Source organism: Ranitomeya imitator, chromosome 4 (genome assembly GCF_032444005.1).
Source record: "Ranitomeya imitator isolate aRanImi1 chromosome 4, aRanImi1.pri, whole genome shotgun sequence".
Taxonomy (NCBI): Eukaryota; Metazoa; Chordata; class Amphibia; order Anura; family Dendrobatidae; genus Ranitomeya; species Ranitomeya imitator.
In genome coordinates, this window is record NC_091285.1 from 398,730,315 (window position 1) to 398,753,606 (window position 23,292).

The 23,292-nt window shown below is 46.5% G+C and overlaps 1 protein-coding gene across 2 annotated transcripts in view; it reads left to right on the plus strand.

The window, feature by feature from the left end:
• Window positions 1-23,292, plus strand: part of ASB13 (ankyrin repeat and SOCS box containing 13) — a 42,656-nt gene that overhangs the window by 14,033 nt on the left and 5,331 nt on the right. For both annotated transcript variants that reach the window (XM_069765341.1, XM_069765342.1), the window contains exons 3-5: window positions 1,646-1,796; window positions 11,289-11,423; window positions 18,198-18,389. In XM_069765341.1, coding sequence (XP_069621442.1) covers window positions 1,646-1,796; window positions 11,289-11,423; window positions 18,198-18,389 — 478 coding nt within the window. The remainder of the gene's footprint in view (window positions 1-1,645; window positions 1,797-11,288; window positions 11,424-18,197; window positions 18,390-23,292) is intronic.

Here is a 23,292-nt window from a genome sequence, read left to right on the forward strand (position 1 = left end):
CTTTATTACCTTGTAGTCCTGTGTGCGCATGTCTCCGGATTGCGTGGTCCGGGGCATCGCTGAAGGCGCTGGGCGGTGACGCGTGCGTGTCAGCATTTTTGTGGGCGGCGGTCCAGCTGACACGCAGTCGTCATCTGGCCCTGCCGGAAGTGATGCAATACCCGGCGCGGGTTTCCGGTCACATGCTCCGCAATCATGGACACCTGAAGAGGAGGTATTTATACGTGGCCCATTCTATAGCACACTACCGCACCTTGAAAAAGCTGAGCGAAACGCGCGTCGGTGCTGGCGTGGCGCATGTCCGGCCTCAGTCACATTATGGGTAAGCAAGGTTGAGAGGAGGGAACGGGGGCTCTATTGATTGTGCGCACATTTGGTTCCACCGCTATTGCGGTGTTATACGGTTTAAGCCCTGTATGTTCTGATTCCCTTACTTATAATATGCACTAAGCACTTTATGTACTTGCCCATTTGTTTCTTGTGTGTCCGGACATTGGTAGCCGTCACTATCTGATCCCAGTCCGTTATAATATTTTTTTTGTTTATGTATTAATAAATTTACCTTGTTTCAATTTGGACGTTTTTTACTCCTATTTTGTTCTATTTTGTTTATAGTCTTCTCTTTATGGTAGATTTGGATATTGATATGACTACCTCCTGGAGAGTGTTGGTCACTTGGCTGGCTGTTGTGAAGGGGTTTCTCTTCACCATGGAGATTATTCTGAGATCATCCACCACTCTTGTCTTCCGTGGGCGCCCAGGTCTTTTTGCATTGATGAGTCCACCAGTGCTTTCTTTCTTTCTCAGGATGTACCAAACTGTAGATTTTGCCACTCCTAATATTGTAGCAATTTCTCGGTTGGGTTTTTTTCAGTTTTCGCAGCTTAAGGATGGCTTGTTTCACCTGCATGGAGAGCTCCTTTGACTGCATGTTTACTTCACAGCAAAACCTTCCAAATGCAAGCACCACACCTCAAATCAACTCCAGGCCTTTTATCTGCTTAGTTGAGAATGACATAACGAAGGGATTGCCCACACCTGTCAATGAAATAGCCTTGGAGTCAATTGTCCAATTACTTTTGGTCCCTTTAAAAACAGGGTGGCACATGTTAAGGAGCTGAAACTCCTAAACCCTTCATCCAATTATAATGTGGATACCCTCAGATGAAAGCTGAAAGTCTGAACTTCAACTGCATCTGAATTGTTTTGGTTACAATTCATTGTGGTAATGTCTATAACCAAAATTAGAAAAATGTTGTCTCTGTCCAAATATATATGGACTTAACTGTATTTGTCTTTACACTATCTAAAGAGTGTCTGAGATAATTTCTTTAAACAGAGGAAGCTCTTGCCTTGGATACTTTTCTGCGTCCGAGTATCCGATTCCTACACTTCATGTCTGTCTCAGCAGATCCCCTGTTGTAATTACCTGTTCACAACAGGAGGTCCTTCTTCAAAGGAGGTTGGAGTGTAAGGTCTTTCTCACTTCCCTAATTATAATTAATCCCATATGCTCAATGTGAGGGTGATATGTCCCCTATCCAGAAATGTCTTAATGGATTTTACAGTTTTTCACTGCGACAGTAATGATGATCTTAAAATTATATAATTATCTTCACAAATCCCTATTGTCTTGTTCATATAGGTGGATGCTAGAAATATTGATGGAAGTACTCCTCTCTGCGATGCCTCTGCTTCTGGCAGTTTGGATTGCATGAAGGTGCTTTTGGACTATGGAGCCAAAGTTAACCCTCCACTTTATACTGCATCTCCTCTTCATGAAGCATGCATGAGTGGTGAGTGTATCTTCAAATATTGATAGATGCATTATAATTAGGCTATGTGCACACGTTCAGGATTTCTTGCAGAAATTTCCTGAGCAAAACCAGACATTTTCTGCAAGAAATCTGCATGCGTTTTTTTTTGCGTTTTTGACGTGATTTTTGCACGTTTTTGATGCATTTTTTTCCAGGCTTCCCAATGCATTAAAAAGCGGAAAATGAACATGCTGCATTTTTTTACAGTGATGCGTTTTTTTCGCGGAAAAAACGCATCATGTGCACAAAAATTGCGGAATGCATTCTAAATGATGGGATGCCTAATGTATGCGTTTTTATAGCGGAAAAAAAAGCAACGTGCGCACACAGCTTTAGGGCTCTTCTCCACTTGCGAAAAAAAACCGGACGAGTGCAATCCGATAAAAAATCGGATTGCACTCGGACCAATGTTATTCAATGGGTGACATCTCATCTGCGATTTTTTTTATTTTTTTTTTTTTTTTTTCTCAGCTGAAATCGGACTGAGAAAAAAATCGCAGCATGCTGCGTATTGCTACGATTCTTGGATAAGATTAGCCAATGTAAGTCACTGGGTGAGAAATATATAAATTATCTACTGTATAATTGTCTAAGGGTCACTTCCGTCTGTCCCTCTGTCTGTCTGTCTGTCTGTCTGTCACGGTTATTCATTCGCTGATTGGTCTCGCCAGCTGCCTGTCATGGCTGCCGCGACCATGGCTGCCGCGACCAATCAGCAACGGGCACAGTCCGGAAGTAAATGGCCGCTCCTTACTCCCCGCAGTCAGTGCCTGTCGCCTGCATACTCCCCTCCGGTCACCGCTAACACAGGGTTAATGTCGGCGGTAACGGACCGCGTTATGCCGCGGGTAACACACTCCGTTACCGCCGCTATTAACCCTGTGTGCCCCCAACTTTTTACTATTGACCCTGCCTATGCGGCATCAATAGTAAAAAATGTAATGTTAAAAATAATTAAAAAAAAAAAAAACCTGCTATACTCACCCTCCGTAGTCGCTCGCGCCGGCCGCCATCTTCCGTTGCAGGTTCCGGTGGCAAAGATGGTACGGGAGAAGGACCTGCCATGACTTCACGGTCATGTGACCGCGACGTCATCACAGGTCCTGCGCTCATACCAACCCTGGGACTGGAAGCTGCCGTGGACTACAAGGGGCCCTCGGAAAGGTGAGTATATGTTTATTTTTTAACCTGTGATAAACCTGGCTGGGCAATCTACTACTTAGCTGGGCAATATACTACGTGACTGGCTAATATACTACGTGGCTCTGTGCTGTATACTACTTCGCTGTGCTATATACTACATGGCTCTGTGCTGTATACTACGTCACTGGGCAATATACTACGTGACTGGCTAATATACTACATGGCTCTGTGCTGTATACTACTTCGCTGTGCTATATACTACATGGCTCTGTGCTGTATACTACGTCACTGGGTAATACACTACGTGACTGGCTAATATACTACATGGCTGTGTGCGGTATACTACGTCGCTGTGCAATATACTACGTCACTGGGCAATATACTACGTGGCTGCACAATATACTACGTGGTTGGGCAATATACTACGTGGCTGGGCAGTATACTACGTGACTGGGCAATATACTACGTGATTGGGCAATATACTACATGGCTGGGCAATATACTATGTGACTGGGCAATATACTACGTGACTGGGCAATATACTACGTGGTTGGGAAATATACTACGTGGGCTGGGCAATATACTACGTGGGCTGGGCAATATACTAATTGGGCCACCATCTAGTGTATATATATATATGTTATATGAAAACGTTTGGGCACCCCTATTAATCGTAAGCTTAATGTTTTATAAAAATTGGTTTTTTTTTTGCAACAGCTATTTCAGTTTCATATATCTATATGCGTTTCTGCCAGCAGGGGGCGCAGCACCACAAGTCTAGGTAGCTACGTTCCCCTGCATTCCATTCATTCCCCAGATTTTACAGGCAGGAGCACAGCTGCATTAGCAGGCTCCTGGCTGTAAAATTATTTAACCCCTTCAGATGGATTTACAGCGTGGTACTTGATTGTAAGGGAATGTGCACACGTCAGGATTTCTTGCAGAAATTTTCCTGATAAAAACCGGACATTTCTGCCAGAAATCCACATGCGTTTTTTCATGCGTTTTTGACGGGTTTTTTTGGGCGTTTTTTCCCAAATGCATAGAACAGCGGGAATAACTTAGAAAATCCACAAAATTAATGAACATGCTGCTTTTTTTTACTGCGATGCGTTTTTTTTTCGCGGAAAAAAGAATGCATCATGTGCACAAAACATGCAGAATGCATTCTAAATGATAGGATGCATAATGTATGTGTTTTTAAAGCGTTTTTATTGCGAAAAAACGTACTTTTTTTTTCTGTCAAGTGGAAAAGAGCCCTCACTGTCATAATTTGTTTTCTATTCTTTTTGGGATGTCTTTCCATTATTTTAGCCCTTTCTGGAATGACTGATATTGGGTTTTCAGGATGTAGCCCTTCCTTTTCCCCTCTCCCTTTCCTTCCTCTTATCTCCTAGGTGTAAACAAGGCTGGCGGTATGGGCATATAAGGCCAATGGCATATGCGTGATTTTATGTCAGGTGAGCCCTGCAGCCAGACTGCTAACAGGCTACTTCAATCTCACTTCATTTTAGACATAATTTTTCTGGATGTCATTTTTTTTCTGAAGGAAGTGGGAGAGAAGCAGCGCATTAGAAGCTGCGGATTGGCTGCAGTGCTTACATGACATAACATCCAGTGGGCCCCGGCATAGACATCTCAGAAAATACACAGACACCGAAGGTGACTACAAAATGTTATTTTAAATGGGGGAATATGGGGATTGGAGAAGTCCACTACTCTGACAACCCCATTTAAAACAACCTAAAATATAATTACACAGGTATGCAAAATTTGGGTGTATGAAAAGGTCAAATCCAATGACTAATTTTTCTTATGCCCCGATTTCAAGAAACACTTATTTTCCCTTCCCCCATGACGGCACACCTGAGAGAGGGGATCCGCCCAGCCAGGACAGGAAACCCTACTGAAAATAAAAGGGCGGTACCTCTCCCTCGCTTCAGTTGGGTTTCCTGTCCTGACAGGGACCCTCTTACTGAACACGGCGGTTCACTTACCCAGGTCCCGTCCCGGCGTGGAAGAATCAGGCAGCGCCTGTGCGTCGGGTTCGGGAGTCTGGAAGCGCCGTCCGCAGGTCCCCCGGGTCTCTGCGTCCGAGCGGGAGTTGAGCAGCGTGGACAGAGGGCTGGGTTCCCTTCCATGGCTGCCACGCCGCCCTCCCCTCTCTGCCGGCGTCCAGGTGCAGTGGCCGCTTCCGGGTCGCTCTTCTGACGTCACGCGCAAGGCACGCTGGGAATGGGCGTGCCCGCGTGACGTCGGGGGCGGGCGCCGGATCCAAGATGGCGGCGCCCATGATGAAAACGCCGGCCGGTGAAAGGGAACTCCGGCGGCACGGCAGAGAGTGGGAGGGGGTTAATTTGGGCACCGAAGGAGGCGGGGAGTGCAGTGGTCCCCCCATAAAAGGGGGTTAGACCACAGAAGACGCGCTCATGTCCAGAAACTTCACCATGGAAGTAGGACAACAGGAGCAGCAGCAGCCGCCTTCACAGCAGCAGCAGCAAATGGAGCTCTCACCAGATGCCTTGCCGAGCCACCAGCATACCAAGAGCAGCCGCTCAAGTGGTAGAAACAGCAGTCGTTCTGTCCGGCAGGATTCGTCGGCGTCCAGGAGGGACGCTTCACGTGCATCTGTCCAGCCTCCAAAATTGGTACCCTTGATTGTCGGTAGTGGTGAGTGATCTACGTGAATGTCACCCTTTTGGTAACAGGGTCCATTTTTGTCTGTTTTGATCACTAGGGGTCCAGGAAAGCGGTTGGTAAAACAAAGAACCGAGAGTGTGACCTTTGTAGAAACCCGCTTGCAGTTCAGTGGCAGAAGGATCTCTGTGCTGACTGCATTACTAAAACCATACAAGAAGAGACCCCTAATTTTGCCACTAGCCTAAAAGCCATAATACAGGCTGAAATAAAAGACTCCTTGAAATTGGCCCTTAGCGAACCAAGAAGGAGAAGCCGTAAGGCGTCCACAGACTCAGATGCCTCTCAGAGACAGGGGAGTCATAAAACATCCCGGTCTCCCTCTACCTCCTCGGCCTCTGTCCAGTCTTCAGATTCCTCCTCGGACAGTGATTCAGGGGGTCGTCCATGTTTCCCAACTGAGGACGTAGATAAATTGGTTAAAGCAGTTAGATCTTCAATGGGGCTTAAAGAGGAGAAGACACCTAGGTCTCTAGAAGATGTCATGAAAAGGAAACGCACGTTTCCGGTTAATGCAAAAATAAAAGCATTAATTGAGAAAGAGTGGAAAAAGCCCGAAAAAATGGGTTCCTTGCCCTCTTCATCCAAAAGGAGATATCCTTTTGAGGATAAAGACTCTGAGTCCTGGGAGAAAATCCCTAAGATTGACGGGGCAGTAGCCAAATGTTTAAAAAGATCATCCCTTCCGTTAGAGGACTCTGGTGTTCTCAAAGACCCGCTTGATAAAAAAGCAGATACATCTGGGAAGCCTCAGCGGGGGGCCTTAAGCCGGCGATTGCGGGAACATGTACGGCCCGTGCCCTAATGGTCTGGCTACAACAGATAGAAGATCAGCTAAAAAACAAAGTACCCAGAACTGACATCCTTGCAAATATTTCTTTACTACAAGGAGCAGCAGCTTTTTTGGCAGACTCTTCTGCGGATTCCGCAAGACTAACAGCAAGAGCCGCGGGTTTGTCCAACGCGGCAAGAAGAACGTGGCTCAAAGGTTGCCCGGGGGATTTGCCATCTAAACACAAACTGTGTTCTATTCCATGTGACGGCCAACTTCTCTTCGGGAAAAAACTTGAAGACATCCTGGAACATGCAGGAGATAAGAAGAAAGGTTTTCCCAACATCCCTAAAGATCCTAAAAAACCTTTTTTTCGGAGGAGAAGATATAATAGAGGTCGCCCCCCAGGGGAGAGAAAAAATTGGGACTTTAGAGATAAAAGAGGATCGGGCTATATGTTCAAAGGGCCCTCCACATCGGCAAAAAAATCCCTACAATGACTTTACGCCAGAAGTGGGAGGAAGACTCTCCCTCTTCTTTCCGGCCTGGATAAATATCTCCCCCAGTATCTGGGTCACGAACATCATCAGAGACGGCCTAAAAATAAAATTTGTCTGTCCTCCCAGACGAAACTTCATAATAACTCCCCGACGGAAGTCTCAGCAGGAACAATCTGCCCTAGAAACCGAGATCTTGGGACTTGTCCACAAAAAGGTTCTTCAGGAAGTCCCGGTTCAGGAAGAAGGAGACGGGTTTTACTCCCCCCTCTTCTTGATCCAAAAACCGGATGGTTCTTGGAGAACTATTATAAATCTAAGGAAGCTCAACCAATCCATAGAGAACTACACTTTCAAGATGGAGTCTATAAACACGACCATAAAACTTCTCTTCCAACACTGCTTCATGGCAGTAATAGACTTAAAGGATGCTTACTACCTTATACCAATACATCAGAAATTCGGAAATACTTGAGAGTAGCTCTCTATATTCAGAATCAGGTAAAGCATTATCAATATACAGCTCTTCCATTCGGCCTGTCTACAGCCCCCAGAGTTTTCACCAAAGTGATGGTGGAAGTAATGTCATACCTCCGGTCCCGGGATGTAGTAATTGTCCCATATCTGAACGATTTCCTGGTAATAGGGAGGTCAGAGTCCCACTGCACTCATCAAGTATCAGTGGTAACATCAACTCTAATGGAGCTGGGTTGGATAATAAACATCCCCAAATCCAGACTACTACCAGTAAAAATACAGTCCTTCCTGGGGTTAATACTGGACTCCGAGCGTCAGCTCTGCCTCCTTCCACAAAACAAAGTGGACAAGATAATAAACCTGACCAGTACAGTAATACGTCAACCCGCAATGACTCTCAGAAAGGCGATGTCCCTTCTAGGCTCGCTAACATCGTGTATTCCGGCAGTAGAATGGGCACAATTCCACCTAAGACAACTACAGTGGGAAGTTCTCTCAGCTCAAAGACTGTTAAGAGGGCATTTAGAAGGAAATCTATGTCTCTCCCTGAGCGTAAGGGATTCCCTAGCTTGGTGGACTGTAGAACACCACCTGACAATGGGGGTCCGGTGGAAAAATCCGGTCAAAGACATCATCACGACCGACGCAAGCGGTACAGGTTGGGGAGCTCATCTGAGATCTCACTCTGTACAAGGTACCTGGTCCATACGAGAAAAGAACTATGGATCAAACGAAAAAGAGCTGTGGGCAGTGGAGAAAGCCCTAAGACATTTTCTCCCTTTACTCCAAGGTCGCCATACTCGAATCCTAACAGACAATCGAGCAGTGGTGGCATATGTCAATCAACAGGGGGGGACGAGGTCCAAAGGCCTCATGAATGCGTCAAAACTCCTCTTCCAACTGGCAGAACAACACCTGTTATCTCTGTCGGCACTACACATCAGGGGCATAGAAAACACTCAAGCAGACTTCCTGAGTCGCAGAGGCTTAAGACAGGGGGAATGGTCCTTAAACCCCCAGATATTTCAGCAAATAGTCCATGCCTGGGGCTCACCAGAAATAGACTTGTTTGCCAACTCACACAACAAAAAAGTCAGAAAGTTCTCCTTAAATCCAAAAGAACATCCCTTCGCAGTAGATGCCCTACTAATACCTTGGAAGTTTTCTCTGGCCTACGCATTCCCCCCGATAGTGATGATCCCAGCTGTGATCCGGAAGATCAGAGAGGATCAGGAGAAAATCATCCTCATAGCTCCATTTTGGCCAAGGAGACCATGGTTCTCCCTTCTAAGGCAGATGTCGGTAACAGATCCATGGATTTTGCCAGAAATTCCGGACCTACTAACCCAGGGCCCAGTAACCCACTCTCAGGTGAAGGGCTTCCATCTGGCAGCCTGGAATTTGAGAGGGCGTTACTAAGTCGCCATGGATTCTCACCAGGATTAATCTCCACCCTGTTGAAAAGCAGAAAACCCATAACTTCTAGAATCTATGGTAGGACATGGAAAAAATTTCTTGACTTCCTGGGTGAACCATTGGGGGAGGTGGCTCCAGTGGGTCCTATCCTAGAATTTCTGCAAGCAGGATTACATCTTGGGTTAGCAACCAGCACCCTTAAAGTTCAGGTTTCAGCCTTGGGGGCCCTGTATAACTGTAATCTTGCCTCAAATAGATGGGTTTCACGATTTATAAAATCTTGCAGTAGATCTCGGCCGGTCGTTATCCCAAAAATCCCTCCTTGGGATCTAAATTTGGTCTTAGAAGCTCTAACTAAACACCCTTTCGAGCCCTTACAGGAGTTATCACCTAAGTTACTTACCCTTAAAACAGTTCTTCTAGTAGCCTTAACATCGGCACGTAGGGTAAGTGATTTGCAAGCCCTGTTAATATCCCCTCCTTATACTCAGGTTTTTGATGACCGGATCGTTCTAAGACCAGACCCGGCCTATCTCCCCAAGGTGGTTCAAAAGTTCCATAGGAGTCAAGAGATTACCTTACCATCTTTCTGTAGTAATCCTAGAAATCCAGGGGAACAAAAGTTCCACATGCTAGATGTGAGAAGATCTATGTCACAATACATATCTATGACTAGTCAGTGGAGGAAAGACCAAACCCTATTCATAGCCTTTCAGGGTAGCAAAAGAGGGTGTGGGGTAGCTAAAAGTACTATCGCTAGATGGATTAGGGAGGCCATTATTTTATCCTACTCTGCGGGTGGCACTCCGGTTCCTGAAGGCATCAAGGCTCACTCTACCAGAGCCATGGCTACCTCCTGGGCGGAAAAGGCTGAGGTATCAATTGATCAAATTTGCAAGGCTGCTACCTGGTCCTCACCCTCAACTTTTTTCAAGCACTACCGGCTAGACCTTTCCTCCTCTGCTGACCTAACCTTTGGTAGAAGGGTACTCCAAGCGGTGGTCCCTCCCTAAGGTTTCATTCTACAAAAGTCTCTCAGGTGTGCCGTCATGGGGGAAGGGAAAACACCAAGGTTACTTACTGGTAACAGGTTTTTCCGGAACCCATAACGGCACCCGTATATTCCCCCCCCCTTTATCACCCTTTCGGTGTGCACTATTGTTTTGGGTGCTTTTTTAGTTAATATGATGTGGTGTTGGATTGCCATGTGTACTAACCAGGGGAGCCTCTCATCCTCTGAAAACCAACTGAAGCGAGGGAGAGGTACCGCCCTTTTATTTTCAGTAGGGTTTCCTGTCCTGGCTGGGCGGATCCCCTCTCTCAGGTGTGCCGTCATGGGTTCCGGAAAAACCTGTTACCAGTAAGTAACCTTGGTGTTTTTACCATATCACGTAAAGATTTCGCACAAAACGTGTGTGAAATTACATACAAGTAAGATGAACAAGAAAAAACTTTGTAGCCAAAAATGTACACATCTACTATATAATTGTCTAAGGGTCACTTCCGTTTGTCCTTCTGTCTGTCTCGGATATTCATTGGTTGCGGCCTCTGTCTGTCATGGAAATGCAAGTCGCTGATTGGTCTCGCCAGCTGCCTGTCATGGCTGCCGCGACCAATCAGCGACGACCACAGTCCGATTAGTCCCTCCCTACTCCCCTGCAGTCAGTGCCCGGCGCCAGCTCCATACTCCCCTCCAGTCACCGCTTACACAGGGTTAATGGCAGCGGTAACGGACCGCGTTATGCCTCGGGTAACTCACTCCGTTACCGCCGCTATTTACCCTGTGTGACCAAGTTTTTACTATTGATGCTGCCTATGCAGCATCAATAATAAAAAGATCTAATGTTAAAAATAATTAAAAAAACAAAAACCTGCTATTCTCACCTTCCGTAGTCCGACGATGCGCTCGCGAAAAGGGGGGCGAAAAGATCATATTTGTGAAAAAATATGATTTTTTATTTTTACGGCTCTGCATTATAAATTTCTGTGAAGCACTTGGTGGGTTAAAGTGCTCACCACACATCTAGATTAGTCCCTTAGGGGGTCTACTTTCCAAAATGGTGTCACTTGTGGGGGGTTTCAATGTTTAGGCACATCAGGGGCTCTCCAAACGCAACATGGCGTCCCATCTCAATTCCAGTCAATTTTGCATTGAAAAGTCAAACTGCGCTCCTTCCCTTCCGAGCTCTGCCACGCGCCCAAACAGTGGTGTACCCCCACATGTGGGGTATTGGCGTACTCAGAACAAATGGCACAACAACTTTTGGGGTCCAATTTCTTCTCTTACCTTTGAGAAAATAAAACAAATTGGAGCTGAAGTAAATTTTTTGTGAAAAAAGGTTAAATGTTAATTTTTTAATGCAGCCGCAATATTCACTCAGTTTGAAATAATAGGTTTACTTTTGTTTGTTTTTTTTTTCCATCTGAGAGCTTACATTATATTCATTACATTTGTATTTTTAACTATAGGTAAATCTGAATGTGTGAAACTTCTAATAGATGTTGGGGCAAATCTCGAAGCTCATGATTGTCATTTTGGCACCCCGTTACATGTAGCTTGTGCAAGAGAGCATTTGGATTGTGCTAAAGTGTTACTCAGTGCAGGTAGGTGGATCTCTTTGAATTCATATCTGTAGATATGGAACTACAATTGATCTAAGCAAATTACATTTTGCTCTATTTCTACTAAATAACAGTGATGTAACATAAAAAATATGTTTCTCTATCGCTTCATTGGGGGATACAGGAAACCATGGGGAGTATGCTGCTGCCACTAAGAGGCTGACACTATGCAAATAAAGAAGTTGGCTCCTCCTCTGCAGTATACACCCCATCGACAGGAAGTAGGATATTCAGTTAGTGTCAGTAGGAGGTGGACACGGGTCTCTCATTAGACCCATTTCTACCTCAGTGTGCGTCGTTCCTTTTCGGGTACCACGGAGGGATTCAGGGTGAACAGTCACAACTGTACTCCCACAAAGAGACTATGAGTACGGCGTGTACTGCCATCCCATATCCTCATACGTCTAGTCGGCAGGACTCCAGCCCCAACACAGAAGCGTGTTGAGGTGATCCGATTGTCGGTCCTGCCTCTGTCTCCCACCCACTTGCCCACCAGAGCCTGTCGGTTGGAGGAGACGCGGATGTCCCACAGAATTTTCGGACGTCTGATCTATCCCGGATAAGGAGGTATTTTCTCTCTCTCTCCTCCCCAGTACAGAAAGAAGAGGAACCAGGAAAATAAGAAGATCGTAAAGAACTTTTATTAGAGGGCATTAGGGGCCTATCCTCTCTAATTCATGTGTACCTTTGCGGCGTTCTCAGGGCCCTCCACTCCGACTATAGGTCCCAGTTTTTCACGGGCCTAGCAGCTGCGTGGGGCTTTAGAGGGTTTTTTCCTCAAATCCGGGGGTAGTTGGGGCACTAAACTTCTTTCCGGCGTTTTTTAAGGCCCTCCGTGCTACTCCCCCATGCTCCGGAGGTTACCAGCTGTAATCTAGGTCCCAGCTTCACTCGGGCCTAGTTGCGGTGTTGGCTCCGCCCCCTTCTTCCCTGCACTTCGGGTGGGCTTTTCTCCCGCCCGTCACTTGTTGATTCCTTCCGGAAACCCCCCTCCCTCAGCTCATTGGAGCCGGCGCCATGTTTCTCCTACCCAGACCCAGCGCTTGGCTCCACCCCCCTTCCTCCCTGCATTTCGGGCGGGCTTCTCTCCCGCCCGTCGCTCCTCTGCTCCATTTCTCTGCTTGGAGCCGGCGCCATGTTTCTCCTGCCAGGACCCAGCGCTTGGCTCCACCCCCTTTTGGCCTCAGCGGGCTCTTTCAGCGTGCTTCTCTGCAGTTCACGCTTTTGCCCTCTCGGTCCCTGTCAGTCTTCTTGCGGTTGTCCCTTTTTCCGGCTTGTGGATCTGGACGGTGACCTTCTCCCTGCAGAACATTTCCCGGCACCTGGACCCATAAGGCAGCACTTGATCCAGGTAACAGGGTACAAAGTATAAGCCAGGCACAGCAAAATACAGTTTGGACGGGAAACACTATCTTCAGGCTCAGTTATTACTGGGAGTCACCATCATTCCTTATGGGGCTGGTGTAATAAGTGCTATGGAGCCGTACAGTCACTAGTGTAATGTATTAAATACTCTGGAGCAGTGCAGTCGCACATATAATGAGTGCTGTAGAGCCGGGCAGTCACTGGGATAATAAGTGCTATGGAGCCGTGCAGTGACTGGTGTATTAAATACTCTGGAGTAGTGCAGTCGCTCATATAATGAGTGCTCTAGATCTGGGCAGTCACTGGGGTAATAGGTGCTATGGAGCCCTACAGTTACTGGTATATTAAATGCTCGGAAACATTGCAGTCGCTCATATATTGAGTGCTCTAGAGCTGGGCTGTCACTGGGGTAATAAGTGCTATGGAGCCATGCAGTGACTAGTGTATTAAATACCCTGGAGCAGCACAGTCGCTCCTATATTGAGTGCTCTAGAGCCGGACAGTCAACATCAATGGGTATTGCAGTACTCCCCACGCTCTGCACCCTCCACAGTGAGATGGGCTTCTATAAGTCCTGGATATGCTGTTTGCTCTGTAGAATTTTCGCTTGCAGCCTCCTCTCAGACTTTTCTGTTGTGAAATCTGCTATTACATGAGTTCAGCGGAGCATTGCAACAGGCCCCCTCCCTGCATCTCAGCGCAACCCTCTCATGATGCTAGCGTTACTCTGCAAGCAGAGAGATGTTCTGCTTCTACCCCTTCACGATTGCAGTGTTGGGAGACCAACTTCCAGCTGTGTAAAGATCTGTATTCTCCAGCATGTCTGCCGTGGCTCAGTGAACAAACAAGCTGACCACAAATCGCAGGCCCAAGGGTCTGAACCCAAGTGCACAACAGAGAGAAACTTTAGTCTCCCTCTGATTCCAAGCCTACAACTCGGCCTTCTGGAGAACTGACTGTTCAGGATATACTTCAGGACAGACTTCGTGGTGTGGCCTTTTACACATGAAACGGTTGTTCTGCCTAACGCCGTCAGGTATCCAGACCTAGACCTCAACACAGAATTGACTCTCTCTGATACGCTTCTCCAGGGTTCCCTCCACGCTAAAGCAGTCGCAGGATACTGAGAGACAACCGCAACAGTACTCTTTCCGTTATCAAGGTTTTTGACGCATCACCTACCAGGTACAGTAGGGTACTTTAAAACTGTCGTATTTTCAGTGCATTAGTCTGGTCTGCTGCAGTGGTACTGGTATTCTGTACAATATCGGGTGAGTCAGAAGCCTTTTCCTTCATGTTCCTCGCGTTCGATTGCAGCAGTACTCTATCCGCTATCCAGGGTTTACATGCGTCATCTGCCAGACACTTGTGGTCGATATCCGCCGTCTTTCCAGTGGTTCAGAAATGCCGAGGTTGAGTGCTGCATCGGTCCCGCTCTTCTGTCCTAGACTCAGGTGCGTCAGATATGCCCTCTTTCACCTACCTCAGGGTCTTTTTGCAAAACATCTGCCTAGACTCTCTTCGGTTAACCACTCAGAGAGAGGTGCCCAGTATTCATTACTTCTGGTTGGCTGCAGCAGCGGTTACAGTCCGCTTTCAGGTTAGTCAGAGGTACATTCTGCTGCGTGTTTCACGATCAATAACATCTGTGGTCTATTAACAGTTTTTACAGAAAATCTACCACGTACCACAGGGGAGAGCTCGGTACCACAGGTTGGATCTCAGCGGCAGCATGAGTGGCCAGTCCACTTTCAGGTAGGTCAAACACGCTGGTGTCAGTTACCGGATGGTCGCAGTTTTTTCTTCGGCCATGCTCGGGGCCTGCTTTGCAGGTTGCTCTTCAGGGACCTGCCAAATCTTCGGATTATATGGGCCTACTACTAACTGTCCGTAGGTCAGTTTACAGTACTGTCTTCAGGCTATCTTCATTATCCAGTGCGTTACTCCTATCATAGACTATTTACCAATCACTATATGTTCTAGCTGTCTTTTACTGAGTCAGTACCCATATGTATACCATAACTCTCATGACTATTCTCTGTTCTATCCTAGGGGCCTTTGAGCTACCTCAATACCAGAGCTCCCTATCAATTTCTTAGTGCTGAACTCTTCTTTCTTACAGACACTGGATAAAGCTTCAAGCAGCTCCGGGATTTGATTTCCGAGGGTGGCGTGAACAGGTTCTCCCACCTTGGACAAGAATTGGACCTTACTTGGTGCACGTATCAACCAGTGCGGAAGGCTGCTCCAGGCCTGAATCCAGTGAGGAGTTTTGTGATATGTTTCTTTCTTCAGCAAGATTCGTATCCTTTCCACTGGTTTCTTTGGTCATGTGGTCTTGCACTTAGGTAAGTGGGTCCACACACTACAATCCTCTCCTTGTTCCAGAGAGTCCAGGACACATAGGGTCTCCAATGTCATCAGGAAGGATCTTCCTTTCGTCAATTTCATCTGGGGTCTATGTGCTCCTTCCTAGGGCCAAGTTTCCATGGCTTTGGCACACTTCATGTTTTTTTTTCATGGATTTTCCTCCTTTGCCCACTCATTTTTTACTGTGTCTCCCAACGCCTGTCTAGATCCTCATCCCTACACCATCCCTATACTCTTGGAGTTTAGCTGCCAAGTCATCCAGTAGTTTATGTTCTACCTGATTAGATGGGCTAACAGTTGTCTTTTCCGACGGGTCTCCTGTTCTGAACCATTTTTTGTTGTTGGTCGAAATAGAGCCTTCACTGTTGTGATGAGATCCAGGGACCACCTTTCAGTGTCTTGCCATCTAGCAGGTTCACAATAGCCTACTCTCAAGTCTTTCCTTGCCAATTCAATTTAATGGTCTTTCCTCGTCCTTCTCTCAGAATCCTAGTCCAGCCGCTTCCAAAGGGGGTAGCACCTCGGTATCCTATATCTCCTCTTTTGAGCTCACTGCGAATTGGACCAATTCTCCGACTATGGTCCCTCTGGTTCCCAGACTTTCCACCATATGTTCCTCCCTCTCCCGAGGCTGCATCCCTTGAGGATACCAACGACGGACTCGGTCATTGACAAGGGCAACCCTTTTAAGTGTCTGTCGCTGCATTGTGCCTTGCCTTTGCTTCCACCTGGGTAGCAAATTTATAGTCGCAGAGGCTTCCGTTGCGGACCAAATTACCCTGGCAGACAAGCATCTGCCTTCCCCAGATGCCGCTGCAGGTGCTGCTCAGTCATCCAGCAATATCGTGACCTTCCGAAGGCCCATTTGGCTTACAGCGTGGCAGGCGAACTTATCCTCAAAGAGTCCCTTTCCGACTTGCCTGTCCAGGGTTTCCATCAGTTTGGCTCCAAGTTGATCCACATTATTAAGGTGATCACTGGAGGGTCGAGCTCTCTCCTTCCTCTGGCTAAACCTCGTTGTTCTCCTGGGGGCTTGGTTTCCTCAGCGTTTTTTCGTCGGGATCCTAGATTGCTCAACGGAAGGGTCCATGCTTGTCTTTTCTGCATGAAATCTCATCGTTCAGTAATTACTTCCTGGGAACCGCATGAGTTTTCCTTTGTCCCATGGAAGCCCTTATCCAGGTCTTGATCTCTCAGGGCATCGGATTTTTCTGCGTTTTGCGAGGGGCGCACCCTTTGTTTTCTTTTGTAGCTTTCTCCTTAGGACTCCCAACCACTCCAGTCTCGCAAAGTGTGTGGCAGCAGTTTGCACATTCTGTGGATCACAGCTTCAGTGCTTGTCACGTATCCCGCCGGTGTTCTCCATGGAACCCGCCAATCATTTTTCATTCTTTCCTTCGCCTGGCTTGGACTCTTCCTTCATAGCGCTTTCATCAGGCTACCTGGCCAGAGCAACGTGCGTCTGTCTGGCTAAGGCCGTTCCTCTCCCTTTTTCAGAACACTGGCTTGGCGTATAGAGGCCCTCTGGCCTGCAGGTTAGTGAATGCTCGCTGAATCCGGTCGACATTGGTAGGTTTACCAGGTCAGATCAGAGCGTCTTCTTCTGGGTTAGAGCACACTCTACCTGGGCAGGGTGCGCTCTGTGGCGGTGCACATAGGGATTCCGCCCTGCACCTCGACAGAGCGATTTGAAAAATCCTTCAGAGTCCATGTCTTTCTTCAGCGGATGCCGGCTTAGCTAGAAAGACCTTGCAAGTGATGGAGGTGAATCCTCCAACCTGATTTGAGTTATTGGCTGTTCCCTCCCCTTGGGGACTACTTTAGGACGTCCCATGGTTTCCTGTGTCCCTCAATGAGGCGATAGAGAAAACAGGATTTTTGGTTGCTTACCGTAAAATCTGTTTCTCGGAGCCTTCATTGGGGGACACCGCACCCTCCCAAGTTAAACAGCTCTGTTGTATACTGTTACAGTTTGAGTTTCTAATATTTATTGCTTCTCCTACTGCTTTCTCACTAACTGAATATCCTACTTCCTGTCGGTGGGGTGTACACTGCAGAGGAGGAGCTAACTTTTTTATTTGCATAGTGTCAGCCTCCTAGTGGCAGCAGCATACTCCCCGTGGTTTCCTGTGTCCCCCAATGAAGGCTCCGAGAAACAGATTTTATGGTAAGCAACCAAAAATCCTGTTATTATCATGCTAAAGAAATTCAGCAACTAAAAAAGTGAAATAAATGATCAGATGCAAATCTTGTGACTGCAGTGCATAAGCAAAGAAACCCCAAACATCTTGCTGCACCCAGGGCTGTGGAGTCAGTCGTGTAGTCGGAGTCCGAGTTGGTGTCCATTTTGGTGGAGTTGGAGTCGGTATAAAATGGACGGACTCTGACTCCTCCTAAAATATGTAATAAATTGAGTTCAGTAGTTCAGTGTAGGATGTGTTGTAAATGTTTTCATGATTTGGGAAAGTTATGAAATGTCCCATAAATTTCTGTTCTGTTCTGTTCCTGATCTAAGGATCTGGGGTTTTATTTGAGATAAATCTGTTCTACACTATGTACTGTACATGCTTAGTAGTGAGGCAGTGCTTTGGAGTTGGTTGAAATTGAGGAAATTGGAAATTGAGGAGTTGGAGTCAGCCAGTGGTTTGGCTTATCGACTCCACAGCCCTGGCTGCACCCTGTCAACCTTTTAAAGAATGTTTTCTATTTTGTAAAAGTAAGAAAATATTACAAAATGATATCAATTTTTTATCACTAACATTATTGACCCACAGAATAAGAAATTTTAAAAGTTGTAAAAACATAACCCCCCCCAAAAAAAAAAAAAAAGACACCAAGTCTGTATTTTATTTTTTTTTCCTCCATTTCACCCAACAAATTTTTTTTTTCACAAGTCGTCACAAAAAATGTCTGACACCAAGGGGTTAAAAAGTAACACGGTGCATTTCAGAAGCAAAGCTTCCCTTCTGAGAAATAGAAACTATGCCACAGATTGTTAAATGGTGGATTATTTTGTTAAAGGAGCTAATGTGAATGCAGCAAAACTTCATGAAACAGCCCTACATCATGCTGCCAAGGTGAAGAACAAAGATCTTATTGAAATGCTAGTGGAATTTGGAGGAAATGTATATGCAAGGGACAATCGTGGAAAAAGACCATCAGATTATTCCTGGCCGAACAGTCCTACTGCAAAATGCTTTGAATATCATGAAAGTAAGTTCTCTCTTCTACTTACAGACTTATTAAGGTGATATACTTATGTATTTGTTGGTTGATGAAAGATGCTTCTTTTTTTATTGTTTATATATTTTCCAAGGGCCCTTCCCTTTAAACCAGATACAAACTATATTATCCATAAACATTTGGTTTGGAAGGATAAAGATAATGGAGGATAACAATTAGTGAGACATCCTCTCAACCCCCACTCAGCTCTGTCAGCAGAAAAAGGGAAAAAGATACAGCTGTCAGAATATGGCAATGCAAGAAGATTTTTTTTTTAACCACTTCATGACCTGTCCTGTCCCTGCCTTTTTTTTTTTTTTGTTTAAATAGTTTTTTATTGATAGCAAACATGCACAATACAATTTATGCACTGTCCAGTATTTTACAAAAATTTTAACATTTTCCAAACCCCCAACAATCCCAACCATACCCAAACCTCCCCCTTCCCTGACAGCTCCTTCCCAGTTATACTTTTGTTACCAGTATTGATGGTTCCTTGAGCCATTTGACTCACTTATGTTCGCTTGTTCCTCTAGCACTCTCTTCCTTTCAGAGGCTCTCACTCTCCCATTTCCCATAACTACTCATCCCAGCTCGAGCCACGGAGACCACATTTTGTCAAACGTTTCTATTTTCCCACGTCTTTTATAGACCCCCTTTTCCAGATTGAGACCATGTTTAACATAATTCAGGAATTCACCCCTCGTAGGCGGTTCCTCCTTGATCCAGTTCCTTGCTATTACCTTCCTTGCCATGTATAATAGCCTAGCTATTGCTATCTTCCAGATGTTATCCACTCTAATTTCCTCTACATGTCCTAGTATACACACTATCGGATCTCTCGGCACTCTGCATTTATACGCCCCTTCCACACGGCTCATTACCACCAACCAGAAAGCAACCAGTCTTGGACATGTCCACATCATGTGGTATATTCCTGCATTCCCAGTCTTACATCTCGGGCATTCAGAGTCAGCACGCAACCCCGCTCTGCACAACACTTCCGGTGATTTATAGACTCTGTGCAAGATGTACAGCTGCGATAGTCTATACGGCTCGCTCAGCGACACTCGTGGAACCGACTCCAACACCGACTCCCAGGTTTCATCCTCCATTGGGCCTAAATCTCTTTCCCATTTCGCTCTCGCTTTTAAAGGGAAGTCTAGCAAATATGCATGTAGAAGGTCCTTATAAAGGGTGGTAATGACTCCCCTTGTGGACCCTTCCCCACACACGTATTCCAGAACTATGTCCTCTTGGATCTCAACACCACCGCCCCTGTTTTGAGCTTTAAAAGCATGTTTCATCTGAGCATATTGATACTCCCCAGTCGGTCTCAGTCCAAACTCCCCTTGTAGCTGCGAAAAGGACTTTAATCCTCGTTGTTGAACTATCTGAGCCACCAAGTGGATTCCTTTGGCCCTCCACTCCGCCAGCACTCCAAGGGCCGCAAACTCAACCAAATTATTATTAAACCATATCGGTGTAAATTTAGTCAGCCCCGTAACCCCCCGAATCTGTCGCAGTCTGGTCCATAATTTATATATCAAAAACATAGTTGGGTATAATTTCCCCAATACTCCCAAGGAACCATCCTCCAGACACTGCGCTACCGGTCGTCGGTCTGTCACCCTCTCCATCAAGTGCTGTACCGCACTGGAGGACACCTCCCGTGCCCAGCCCTTCAAATGTTGGCTCTGGGCTGCAAGAAAATATAACTCAGGATTGGGTAAAGCCAATCCTCCATCTTCCTTGGGTCGCTGAAGCGTCTCCAGGCGAATACGTGGGTACCGCCTCCCCCATATCAGACTTCTAAATAGAGCATTAATCTGCCGGAATTTCCCACGTGGAATCCAAACTGGCGCGTTATGTAGGACGTAGAGTAATTTGGGCATCAGAACCATTTTAATTAGATTAACCCTCCCCACCACCGATAAGTGCAATTTATTCCATGCATCCACTTTTGCTTTAAGGGCGCCCACGAGAGGTGTCAAATTCCTATACAGAAACTCTGTAACTGGCATCGAGATCCATATTCCCAGGTATCTGAAAAGGGATACTACCCTAAGCCGCCCCTCTCCCAATGGCTCACTTCTGCTCTCCTCCACCCCATCCACCTCAAAGAGGACCGATTTATCCCAGTTTATCCTCAATCCCGATAAGTCTCCAAATTTCCCAACGATCTCGATAGCCCCATTCAAGGCTTCATCCGGGTCCGCTAGGAACAGTAGGATGTCGTCTGCATATAACGCAATCTTCTCCTCAACACTCCCATAACTGAACCCAGGGACTTCATCCGACTGTCGGATCTTGGCGGCCAATGGCTCCACAGCTAAGGCAAACAGAAGGGGCGACAGTGGGCAACCCTGCCTCGTACCTCTGGCCAGCTTTATAGGCTGAGAAAGTTCCCCATTCACTCTAATTCTAGCTGTTGGTAGTGAATATAACAGTTGAGTCCACGCCACAAATTGCGGACCAATACCCATACATTTCAACACCCGCCAGAGATATCCCCACTCCACACTGTCAAACGCCTTATGGGCGTCCAAGGATGTAATAACCCTTCGGCCACAATTGTCAGACTTCAGCTGCAGGTTCATATGCAGCCTCCGCAGATTAACCGCTGTAGACCTGTCAGGCATAAAACCAGACTGATCCGGATGCACAAGGTTAGTAATGACACTAGACAGACGGGTAGCTAACACCTTGGCCAAGAGTTTGACATCAATGGTTAACAGAGAGATTGGCCGATATGACTCAGGCTTCCCCAGATCCTTATCCTCCTTCGGAATAACCACTATAATAGCCTCCCTCATAGATGCTGGGAGATACCCTTTACATCCAGCCTCCTCCAGTACTAACTTTAATCTGGGAATCAGCACTTCCTCCAAACTTTTATAGATTTCGGCTGGTAACCCATCAACCCCAGGTGCCTTCCCATTGGCCATAGACTTCAGCGCCCGACTCAGTTCCTCCTCGGTGATAGGGGCATCGAGGCTCACCCTATCCTCCTCACTCAATTTCGGAAGACCCAGACTCTCAAGGAAAGTCTCCGTATCTCCGGCTGACTCATTGACCCTGGAGGAATATAAGTCCGCGTAAAAGTCCGCAAAGACCTTTATAATATCAGGTGTTTCAGATACCCTGCTCCCCCCATCCGAAACCAACGAGTGTACATATGAGGTACTACGCTGAGCCGCGGCTACCACCGATAGCATGTGTCCCACTGTTTCTCCCTCCTGAAAATAAGCCACCCTCTGAAACTCCCGCTTCCTTTCAGCTTTTCCCAGCAGAATCTTTTCCATACAATTTTGCGCTGTTCTCAACCTTTTCTCTGCCTCGGAGGTCCCCAGTACTACCATCTCGTCCTCCGCGGCTTTCAACTCTTCCAATGCCACTCTCTCCGCTTCCCTTGTCCTCCTCTTACACCTACTAATGTCTCTAAATAGTAACCCTCTCAGGTACGCTTTCATTGCATCCCAAACAGTCAGAGTATCTGTACTCCCATCATTTAACGCAAAGAATTCCGTCACCTCCTTCCCTATACCGTCCAAGTCAATACTCTGTAACCAGTTAGGATGGATCTTCCATTCTCTCCCGCTTGTAGTCCGTGTCCCCAACAACCTAACCTCCACCTCAATTGGACTGTGATCCGAAAGGGCCCTCGGCAGATAACGCACCTCCCCCACCATTGTGTCCAACAGGCGGTTACCCAGTGCCATATTAATTCTGGATAGCGTAGCATGAGCCGGCGAATAGCACGAGTATCCTCTCTCCCCAACATGTCTGACTCTCCATAGATCAATCATGCCTAATTCACGCACATAGGTTCCAAATGTTGTAGTGTGCCCCTCCGACCTATTCTGGGTGTTCTTATTTTTATCCCAAAAGTCATCGCATATATTGTTCAAATCCCCAATAATTAAGAGTGGCAGTGGTTCCCATCGTTCCACCCTCTCCAATACCTCCCTGATCTTCTTACTTGAATATGGAGGTGGAATATACATTGCCGCAACACACAATCTCACTCCATACAATATACATTGTATCACCACATACTGACCCTCAGCATCCACGCACACTTTCACCTCTTCATACTGCACTCCCACCGGCACCAACACTGACACACCTCTTGAGTACGTCGAGAAGGTAGAGTGATACCCTTTCTGTATCCAACGTCTATTTAGTACGTCCACTTTCTCCTGTATCAAGTGCGTCTCTAGCAAGCATATCATAGAAGCCCGTTGATCCTTCGCATACTGCAAGCTCGCAGCTCTCCTAGACTTATCCGCCAGGCCTCTCACATTCCAGCTCAATATCTTAAAGCGGTCCCCTATTATGTGACTCATCATCCTTAGTTATGTCAATACTCCCGGTTCTGAGCTGTCTAACTTCCCTCCCCACCCTCACCCCTCCCCCCCCTCCCCCACACCCCCCAATATTATACATTCTGCCTCTTATCAAGAGTGGGGCACCATCACCCGTTGCGAACACTCTTGCTAAACCTTCTCTTTCCGCCTCCCGCTACCGTTTATAACAGAATTCGGCGCAATTCTTAGAAGAACAGTATAATTAAACCTGTATTATATTACAACTGCAAGAAACTAAATAAACTTTTTAATACGCTGCACACCCTTCCTCCCTCATATTTCACCGCCGCACCAGCTCTCCCAGTGCGTTCCCTGAGTAATACCCAACTCCACCCTTCAACCTTCACATTTCAATTACCAGTGTACTGTCAGTCAATCTCTTTTTTTCCCTTTTTGAAAGAATTAAGATACCTCCCGACCAACCCGCCCCACATTTTCAATCTCCTTTCCCTTTAAGTTTTTTAGCGTTAAGATCTATCCACTGGGTAGCGTCCTCCGGCGTCTGGAAAAAGTGAATCTTATCC